An 11461-nucleotide genomic window follows, 5' to 3' on the forward strand; every position below is an offset into this window, starting at 1 on the left:
TTCAGTGAATCTGCATGGGGCGAAAATCTTTTCAAAAGTGGATGGACATCACCAGGTGCCAGTGGAACCAGACAACATCCCGAAAATGGCAAGAATGACCCCTTTCAGATTGTTCGAATTTCTACGTATGCCTTTTGGGTAAAAAAATGCAGCTCAGACCTTCACCACTGCCTTCCAAGATCAGCGCTAATACTGAATATTCCAGACCAACCACTGTCAAAGGTCTGCAAGAGTTCTTGGGCACGGTTAATTTTTATCGTCGATTCCTGCCACCAGCAGTTGATGTTATGAAGCCTCTGCTCAATCTGCTGTCTGGTGATGCCAAATCGATTCAGTGGACAGATGAAAGTCGAAATGCATTCATGAAAACAAAGGAACTATTAGTTCAAGCAGCCATGCTCAGTTATCCAGTCCTAAATGCAGCCATTGCCCTTTCAACAGACGCGGATGATGTGGCCATAGGGGGCGCTCTGTAGCAGTATGTCAATGGGCAATGGAAGCCATTGGCATTCTTTAGCTGCCATCTCCATGAGGCCGAGAAAAAATACAGTACCTTTGATAAAAAGCTCTTAGCCGTATATTTGTCCATTTGTCACTTCTGTTACTCTTTGGAAGGCAGACACTTCACCGTGTTCACAGATCATAGACTCTTAACCTTTGTGTTTTCGAAGGTGTCGGAGCACTGGTCAGTTCAACAACAGCGGCAGTTATCCTTCATTTCGGAATTCTCTACCAGAATAATGCACATTTCTGGAAAAGACAATGTTGTGGCTGATGCACTTTCCTGCTCAGTTGCACTCGAGGTATCAGCTATGGGCCATGGTAATGACTAAGCGGCTCTTGGTGCTGCCCAAGCACAAGATGGTGAGATGGAAATGTATCGCACCTCGATAACCAACCTACAAGGAAGGATGTGCAACTCGATGCCGACAGCAAGCTACTCTTTTGCGATATGTTAACAGGACATCCACAGCCATTGGTTCCAGCTTCATGGAGATGTTGCATTCTTCCTCATCCATCCATCAGATTGACCATTAATCTGATTTCAGACAGATTTGTTTGGCACAGTCTGAAGAAAGATGTCAGGCAAATGATCAAATCTTGTGTAGCTTGTCAAAATCCATCAGCATACAAAAGCACTGCTACAACCCTTCCCACTGGTAACTTGCTGCTTCGACCATGTCCATTTGGATCAATTCCAGTTTAACGAGGCTGCCACTATATCTTCTTGGGGATTGGTAGGTTTATGAGACGGCCTGAGGCAGTCCCCATGGAGACTGCTTCTACGGACTCTTGTATCCGAGCATTCCTTAATTTCTGGGTGGTTCGCATCAGACTACCGGCGCACATCCCTTCTGACAGAGGACTTCAATTTATATCTTCTTTATGGATGGCCTTATCTCGGCTACTCGGCTCAAGGCTTCATCATACAGCGCCTACACCTGCAGTCCAACAGGATGTTGAATGATTTCTTTGTCACCTTAAATCAGCATTAATGGCCCGTTTGCATGGTCCCAACTGGGCAGACGACGCACTATGGGTGTTGCTGAGCATTAGGACAACTCCAAAAGAAGATCTTCACAATTCATCTGTGGAGCATGTATACAGTGCCTTTGGTGGTCCCAGGGGAATTCGTTCCACATGGATCCATTAAAGATGAAGATCCCAAAGAGCTTCTGAGCAGACTAAGGGATACCAAAGGCAAATTATCCCCTGTACCACCATCACCACATGGCAATCATGTTTCTTTTGTACTACATGAACTGAAGGACTGTGAATACAATGTTCGTATGTAGAGGAACACATGGACAGCCCTTACAAGTGCCATACGAGGAACCATACAGGGTGATAAGATAAACGAGGTCAACATGCATCTTGGACGTTGCTGGGCAGCCTCTGTCATTCACAATTGACAGGTTCAAACCTGCCCATGTTGACGAAACTGCCCTCATTCAACTGCCAGCTGTCCGACGCAAGGGCCCACCTCCCAAAAAACTACTAGGTGATAGTGTCATTATTGGGGGGAGCATGGGGGGAGGAGTGAAGAACATGTACCATCACTATAGATAAACTACAACTCCCAGAAATCTAGCAAACCATCTCGGGACGTCATAATGTGGTGCGCGTGGTTCAGTGTTATAAAAGAATACACACATGACTCGAGTAAACGAGTTCTGATTTACCTACAACTGTGTGTGTTGTTATTTCGTGTTCATCAGCCACCACTGTGTTTTCAGTGGCTACAGTTTCATGAACATGAGAGTCTCGGATAGTTGGTGTGAGCAGCTCCTTTGGTCGTTCAATATCTTCACTGCCTGTGGGAAGAAGCTGTACCTCAGCCTGGCGGTGCTGGCTCTGATCCTCTGGTGTCTCTTCCCCGACGGGAGCAGCTGGAAGATGCTACGTGTGGGGTGGTCGGGGTCCACAAAGATTTTGCGTGCCCTCTTCAGGCAACGATCCCAGTAGATCACATCGATGGGGGAGGGAGACCCCAGTAATCCTCTCTGCCACTCTTATGGTCCTGTGGATTGACCTCTGAACCATTTAAACCTCTCTCCTCTCCCCTTAAACCTCTACCCCCTCATTTGAGACTCCCCTACCTTGGGGTAAAATACTGTGACCATCCACTTTATCTCTGCATTTCATGATTTTATAGAGTTTCATCAGATCTTGTAAGTATTTCAGGTTACCATAGAACATTACAGCACAGAAACAGGCCCTGACCCTTCCAATCTGTGGCAAACTATTATTCTGCCTTAGTCCCACTGACCTGCACCCAGGCCATGGCCCTCCATACCTCTCCCATCCATGTACCTGTCCAAGTGTTTCTTAAATGTGAAAATTGGCCCAGCATTCACCACTTCAGCCGGCACCTTGTTCCGCACTCCCACCACTCTCTGTGGGAAGAAATTCTACCTAAACTTTTCCCCTTCCACCCTTAAGCATTGGCATAAGACCATAAGATATAGGAGCAGAAGTAGGCAATTCAGCCCATCAAGACCACCCCACCATTCCATTCTCCCACTCAGTCCCACTCCCCTGCCTCCTCCCCATAACCTTTGATGTCTTGACGATTTAGATACTCATCAGACTCATCCTTAAATATACACAACGACCTGGCCTCCACAGTTACCCTCTGGTTTGTATCTCACATTAGCCCTGCAGCACAATAATGAAAAAAAAACATTGAAAATGAATAAAATAAAAGACTGCTCCGTAATTCATATTCCCTGGAGTTAGCACAGAAATCTCTGAGGTTGTGGAGCCTGCTCTGGATTTAGTCTGTATTATTGTACATAGGTGGAGATCAGATCCATTCTAGCTCCCAGCGCAACCTTCCCTGAACTCTACCAGCTGCACTTTTCGATGATCTTAAGCTTGCTTCCCTGCAGAAACAGTTTCTCCAGAACCATTGAAGCCCACCCCCGATTATAAATACAGCCAAGCACTGATTTCCATCCGGGATACGTCCTGGAAGTGGGGACGCAAATCGATTTGGGCGTAAGTTGATCATTATAGGGGAATATACTGTCAAGTTACCTTTATTTTTCGTTCATCCCATGCTCACACAGTAAAGATGAGATAGCATTTCTCCAGGACCACGGAGCAGATTTACACAAATATGTTGGAATAGAAGTTCAACACATTGAAATATTAAAATATTAAGACATATACAGTAAAAGTCCACAGTACACGATCCACAAATGTTCTGGGAATTCAGGAGCCTGATGGCTTACGGGGAAAAAACTTGCCCAATCTGGACGTAAGGGCCCGAGTGCTTGGTACTGCCTACCAGATGGTAGAAGGGAGAACAGTTTACGTGAGGGGTGTGTGGAGACCTTCACAATGTTTATTGCTTTCCATGTGCATCGGGTGTTGTGGATGTTCTTCATGGCAGGAAGAGAGCCCCCCAGTGGTCTTTCCCGCTGACTTCACTATCCTTTGCAGTGTCTTGCGGACCGAGGAGGTGTAGCTTCCAAACCAGGTGGTGATTCAGTTGTACAGGATGCTCTCAATATATCCTCTGTAGAATGTAGTGAGGATGGAGGGTGGGAGATGGAATTTCCTCAGCTTTCGCAGGAAGTAGAGGTGCTGCTGGGCTTTCTTGCCTCTAGAGCTGATACCATGATACACATACATATTTACCTAAATCTCTACAAATCAGTGGTCCTCTTTTTCTTTAAGTAATCCCTCTGCCATCAGTGCTCTGTGATTAGTAAAGGATTATTTAAGGTGGTATGTGGATGGAAAGAAAAAGTTGAAAACCCACTGTTTTAATCGTCCCTCATTAACTTGTTATGTGCACCGTTTCAGAACTCCAAAGGAAATGGGTCAATGAGAATTTTTCTCAAGGAAAATATTTCAGTAACAATTGGGTCTCGAGCAGTGATTCTCAACCTTCCCTTCCCACTCCTTGTGGAACACAAAGGGCAATTTTGTATAATTTGTCTCTGTTTTATTACATGACAATAAATTCAATTTTGATCTTGAATCTTAACCTTGGATGTTTTAATTCTTGCCCAGGGTGCATGAACTCCACTCACCACTGGGTGGCAGCATGGGTTCACTCCAAGGTCCCACCACCAACCCTCGGTGGACGAATTACTATTCTTTCTTCATTGGAAAATAACCAGCTGACCCCCCCCTCCCCCATCCCACTCCTCAGTGATCGAGTGCTGATGCCGGGCTTCTCTCTCCCTTGCAGAGGATCAACCATTTCCCGGGAATGGGAGAGATCTGCCGCAAGGACTGCCTGGCAAGAAACATGGCCAAGTGAGTGGCGGAGCACGTGCTGCTGGAGTCTGGGGCAGGCAAGGTGCTGCTGGAGGAGCTCAGCAGGTCAGGCAGCATCTGTGGGTAAACCCTGTCCCCTCATCTCCCCCCCCCCCCCCCCCCCCACCTCTCCCCCAGGGCCTGGCAGACCTTCCAGGTGAAGCATACTTTTAAAATGTAATTTAGAGACAGCATGAAAACGGGACCTTTCATCCATGAGTCGGTGTTGTCCAAATACACCCCTGTGACCCTACAACCCCTGCACATTTTGGAGGGTGAGATGAAACCGGAATTCCCCAGGGAAAACTCACACAGACACGGGGAGAATGTACAAATTCCTTTCAGACAGTGCGGGATATGAACCTGGCACTGTTACAGCATTGTGCTAACCGCTAGACTAACCGCGCTGACCGTTATTTCCTTTCTCTGGTCATTATTATTTTGTTTGTTGTGCCACCTTGCTACATGCATTGGTTCAACAACACGAGTGACCATCCTACAAAGGGACCTCACTGGCTAAAAAGGTTTCACTCCTGCGCAACCTATCACCATCAATAACAAGCTCCGATTTCCATTACCCTCCTTTCCCGAGCTTCTCTCTTTCCCTACCCTTCTATCTCCTCTCCTCCAGCTCCCCACCTCCTTCCCTTCTCTCTTCTATTAGAGAGCTACTCCCTCCTTAGCCCTTCTACCCTCTCCCCATCATTTCTCATCCACCTGCATGGTGCTCCTCGCCCTGCCCCTTCCTCCCTCCTCTCCTCCCGCCCTCCTTTTGTTTACCATATTCCTAATGAAAGGTCCAGGCCCAAAATATTGGTTACCCTTTACTTCCAACGGATGCTGAATGACCTGCTGAGTTTCCCCAGCACTTTTGTGTATTGCATTATTTTACCAGAGTGGGGGTCATTCAAGAGACTGATAACAGCTGGAAAGAAATAGTCCTTGAATCTGCTGATGCATGATCTCTTACTCTAGAATTCCAGATATCAATCAATTTATGTCCAAAACATTCCCCCTTCCCCCTGGTCCCCTTTAAATGACCACGGTCCCCTTTAAATGTCCCCCCTCACCTTAAACCTGTGCCCCCTCATTGACCCCCTTGGAGAGAGATAGTTGGTCAGCGCTTAGGGTGGAGACTAAAACAGGATGGGGTGATAGCAAGAGGGAAGACAAAAGAGGGGGAGGTGGGGAGGGGCTCAGAAGTGATCGGATACTGGACAGGAGGCTGAGGTGGGGAGAGGGAGAGATCACCAGGAGGGGGAAGATGGAGACTCAGTAAAAATATAATGCTGGAGAAACTCAGCAGGTCAAACAATGTCCTTTATATATCAAAAAGAAAAGTACATAACGAACATTTTGAGCTTGAATGTGGCTTTATGTTGGTTATGGCAATAGCTCAGTGGTTAGAGTTCTGGCCTTGTAAATTAAGGGTTCTGAGTTCATTCCTCGCTGGGGCTTAATTTCCGTGAGGGGGCTCTGTTTTCCTTTCAGTGGACAAAATTAAAGAATTTCATGTATCTTCACCTTTCTCTTTGTTGTATAAAGGACACTGTTTGACCTGCTGAGTTTCTCCAACATTTTGGGTTTTTATTTAAACCACGGTGTCTGCAGACTTTCATGCTTTACTCCTAAGTTGGAGAGTAAAGTGAGAACAAGAGGAGATAAAGGAGGGATAGAACTGTGGTACTAAGAGATGGAGGATACCTAAACTTAGAGAAACCGATATCCATCAGATTTAAAATTGTCCGGGGGAGGGGTGGGGGGGAAATGTAGTGTTGTTCCTCAAGTTTGCGATTGGCCTCACCTTGACAGCGGGGAAGGCCGAGGCCAGACACGTCTGTGTGGGAATAGTGGTCGGCTGCCAGGAGTTTGCTCTTCGACCCACAGATGGAGCACAGGGGTTCAGAAAGGCGGGCAAGTCATTAGAAGCTGAGGTTTATAGAAATTTCTTCTCCCGGAGGGTGGTGAACCTCTGGTATTCCCTGCCCCACCACCCCTCCCGAAGATGGTTGAGGGAGGATCATTAACTACTGTACATACTTCTGGAAAAGACCATCTCCTGTAAAAGTCGACCCCAATTTTTGGCCAAAATAATCTGGAATTTTCCATATATTTCCCATAAAAGTCTCTCACCTTCACCCTGGCCTTCTGCCCATCGGACCCTGACACCCCCATTGTGAACTTTCGCAACAGCCTCAGCCGCTCATCCATCGGAACCCTCAATGTCCCAGTCATGACCTCTTACCTTGGCCCCAGCTGTCCCCCCAATGGAACCCCAACGTCCCGGTTGTGAACTCTAACCTTGGCCCTGGCCGGCTGCCCTTTGGAGGTCCCGATGCCTCTGAAGATGCAGATACTTCCTACGGTGCCAACCTCCCCTGTGGTAGGGCGGGTGTTTTGATGCGCAGACTCTGTATTGTTACCTTAATTCATTGTGTTTTTGCTCTTTATTCATTTCGCGATCACTTGGACTTCTGCTACTGATATGGTATTTTGGATTCTAGTGTGAATTTCCACCCCTAAATGGTCATGTCCATGTCATAGTCGACCCCATAAATGAAAGATTAAAAAATGGTCCAGAAAATTTGACTTTTACACGAGTGTATATGGCAGATTAAAAGTGGAGATGGATAAATATTTGAAGGATTGAGGAACTGAGGGTGAGGGGGATGAGGAACAGAAAATGCCACAAGTTGAATGGTGGGGCAGGTTTGATGGGCTGTATGGTCTCCTATCCTCGAGACACCTATTCCTCCCCAACTTCCTCCTTGACTTCCATGGAGGATCCTTGTCTGCTCTCAGTCTGGAGAACCAATCCCTGCGGAGGTTGTTCTGTGATTTTTTTCTCTCTTTCCCTCCTCTTCCTTTCAGGATGATGAAGGGCCAGTCCCAGGAATACTGCTTCACTCCCAGGACGTGGATCTTCCCAGCGGAGTATACCCAGTTCCAGAACTGCATTAAGGAGCTGCGGAAAAGGCGCAGGCAGAAGACCTTCATCGTCAAGCCGGCCAATGGGGCAATGGGCCACGGGTAGGTCGACCTCCCAGCCCCTGAGAACCTGCACCGATTCCTCAGTCTTTGACGCCTTTACAAACGTGTTCACTCACAGGATATTGGAGTTGTTACTGAGGCCAGTATTGTCCATCCCTTGCTCTGGGGAGTTAACCACCTCAATTCTGAGAAACACAAAAGGCTGCACATGATGTGATTGTACTAAAAACGCATCAAAATGTGGAGGAACTCAAAGCATCCATCGGAATAAAGATTTATTGTCAGCGCTTTGGGTCTGAGGCCTTCTTCTTTCTTTGCTTATTGCTTGAGGAAGGGCCCAGGCCTGAAACATCAGCAATATATGTTTATCTCCTATGGACGGTTAGAGACTGGCTGAATTCATCCAGCATTTTGACGCGTTTTAACTACCTTAAGTCCCCGAACCCTTTTGTGGCTGGAAACCTGGGCCAGCACAGTTTTGGTGGGCCCGATTGCCTTTGTCCCTGCTCCATGTGTTTAGCTGGAGTTGATGTCGGGGACTGGAGTCACAGATAGTAACGGAGAGTTCCGTTCCTGCACTGAATTTTACAACAATCCAGCATTTTTTTTGAATATTTTGAGAAACTACAGAATATAGGACTTAATATCAAAGCAATAATACATTGAATATAAAAACATTAATAAAGTATGAAAAAAAAGAATGTCCCTCTTCTTCCAGTGCCTCTTCCCCAAACTGGAAAGAAAAGAGGTCAGATGGCAGGGAATAGAAGGAGAGAAAAAGAAAGAAAATAGAAAAGTAAAAGCAGCAGGACAAGGTTCGACATCTCAGAGTCACATCATTTTAAAAGGATTAAATTTCCATTAAGGAGAACACTAATTAATAAATATCAAAATAAATTATACAATCTGGGCATTTAAGTTATCTAAATAAAGTTTCCAAATTTTGAAGAACACACCATATCTATTACTAAGATTGTAAATCATCTTCTCAAGGGGAATACAACTTTGCACATTGTTATGTGCCCAGATGACCCCAAAACCCAGCAGCAATAGATATTCACCAAGAGAAATGGTTACTTAAACAAAAGTTGCTTTTAATTATCTTTAAACATGAAAACAAGATCACACTTTAACTTATCACTATGGACCTATCTAGCCCAACTTAACCCCCTTCTAATTCTAAGCGCACGTGTATTCAATGTGTGTGTAAGTTCTGAAAAGTTCTTTAGTTCACAGTCCAATCTCACTTCTCATTCCTCCAAGTTCACTGGTTGTAGGCAATTCTTATACTGTGCACAGAATTTAACATATATAAAGTTCTCCAGGCTTTGGTGCTCGAAAGGTAAATGGTTACTGCCCAGGAAGGCTCTTGTTGGTTTTCAGAGATAAATTTGTTGTGCGCTGGACACCCAGCCACTTGCTCCCTCAGGGTTCTCCAGATGATAACCTCTTTCTTTCAGGTCACCACAGAGTTCCTTCTTGTTTCACTTATTCCAAGTGAAACATTAGACAGCCAGTCCTCTCCTTTTGCATGAATCACAAGGGCTTTGACCAGGTTGAACTAAGAACTCTTGACCCATCTTCCAAATGGAGTTTTCTACAAGCTTGCCAGCTTGTGCTGTTCTAGTCCCAGCTGCAGTTACTGTCTGTAACACAGTAGAACTGATGTGTGTGTGTGTGTGTGTGTGTGTGTGTGTGTCTCTCTCTCTCTCTCTCACACACACACACACACACACACAGCCTTTTTGACTCTCTCTGCTTGCAAAACCACATGACCCTCTTAGAACAGCAGGTTCCCTCCAGACAGAAAGTGGCTCTGACAAGCTCTTTCATCTGTTGCCTTTTTGTAAACAACAATCCATTAGTGAAATCTCTTGGGCACTCTCCAAAACTTTTTCAAAGGCTCTGATGCCTCAACATGTCTAGCATTAGCAAAACTCCAGTATTTTAAATAAGATTTGTTTTAAAGTCTTGGTAAGTGACCTACACTAAAAACCCTTCCCCAATTTATCTCCCAAAAACATATCTATATACTGTGTCACAATGTCCATGTTCCAACGATCATTGTAAAGTAGGGAATCGAATTTCCATGTTTCCTCTATACTTTTCCTGGCTATTAACAATGCAGTTTTAATAAATTTTGATATACTGCCAAATTCCACAGAAGAAACAATTCTGGGTCTAGAGGGAAGTTCACCCCCACAATTGTTGTCAACACTTACCCAATTCTATCCATGCATAACCAGGTACCAAAATCTATACCACACCTAAAACACTTATCAGAAAATCCTGTTTTTTTATGTATCTTTTGAGGTGTGAGATATAATTGGTGGAGAAAATTATAATGTATCAGTCTGTATCTAGAATTAATTAAGGGAGTCATATTATTTCCACATGGATCTGACCAATGCCCAAATCCGATCCCCATCTCTCCCTCATAGACCAGATTTGGGGCTTTGATATTGGATCAGAGCATATATATTAGATATAAATTTGGTTGCATTCCCCTTCTGAATTAGAATTTCCAGGTCTGAACACATTGGTAGGACCATTAATGGTCCCCACTTTTCCCTCAAAAAGAATCGCAATTAGAGATAGCGGAAGAATGTGACGTTAGGTAAATTATATTTATTTTTATGTCCCTCAAAAGACATAAATCACGTCTATTGATGATAACAATCTTAAATGCACCTGATACCATGTTGGTACCAGGTAGCCAAGATTCTATTACCCATAGTCATGGGAATTAAACTGTTTAGCGATAAAAATGTCTTTGAGGATAATCCCTCTTTTAATCCCACAATTTTTAAAATTTGAACCCAAGTATAAATTACATGTTTCAATTATGGGTTATTTGCTTTGCTTTTAATTAATTTAAAATTCCATTTATAAATAAATTCTTCTGCCATCTCCTCTCCTACCATGTGCAAAGCCAATTATAGCCCAGGAAGGAATAGACTCACTAAAAAAAAAAGCAACAAAACAAATTTGTGCAGCTAAATAAGATTTTTAAAAATCTGGTCATTTTAATCCTCCCAATTTATAATCCCAAGTCAAGTTATCCATGGAAATTCTAGAAACTGTACCTGACCAAAGGAATGAACAAATAAGTCCATTACATTTAAAAAAAAATTGTTAAGTAGTAGGGAGGTAAGGGTTGAAAAAAGTATTGAAGTCTCGGCATTATCTTCATTTCTACACAATTGACTCTGCCCAATAACGTGATGGGCAGGTTTACCCACCTATGTAGGGCTTCCTTAATTTTCCGCAGCAAGAGGAGATAATTAAGCTTATATAAATCACTCAAATTATTTTTAAATTTAATCCCTGAATACTTCATATCAGATTTGGCAGCCATATTGATATTGGGTATCATCTCCTTTGCCTAAATGTAAAATCTCCCTCTTGTCCTAGTTTATTTTATATCCGGCGACTTTCCCATCATTATCCAGTATGGTCTTGTCTAACCAGAGAGCCGGCCAGGACAGTTAAATAAATTAATATATCATCAGAAAATACAATGTATATTCTTCCTGGTCCACTTTAAACCCCTTAATGTTTAGATCCCGTCTGACAGCTTCAGCCAATGGCTCTATTGCTGTAACAGAGATGGAGATAGACGGAGATACTCGATCTATATAAGACTGATGAAATCTGTCCATTAGTAATTATTTTAGTTTTTGACTGATAGTAAAGT

General features: G+C 44.1%; 1 protein-coding gene across 5 annotated transcripts in view; it reads left to right on the plus strand.

Annotated features, from left to right (window-relative positions):
• ttll7 (tubulin tyrosine ligase-like family, member 7) overlaps positions 1-11461 on the plus strand; it is a 272031-nt gene that overhangs the window by 126931 nt on the left and 133639 nt on the right. For all 5 annotated transcript variants that reach the window (XM_069939351.1, XM_069939355.1, XM_069939350.1 and 2 more), the window contains exons 5-6: positions 4706-4773; positions 7645-7803. In XM_069939351.1, the coding sequence (XP_069795452.1) occupies positions 4706-4773; positions 7645-7803 (227 nt within the window). The remainder of the gene's footprint in view (positions 1-4705; positions 4774-7644; positions 7804-11461) is intronic.

This window comes from Narcine bancroftii, chromosome 5 (assembly GCF_036971445.1).
Source record: "Narcine bancroftii isolate sNarBan1 chromosome 5, sNarBan1.hap1, whole genome shotgun sequence".
NCBI lineage: Eukaryota > Metazoa > Chordata > Chondrichthyes > Torpediniformes > Narcinidae > Narcine > Narcine bancroftii.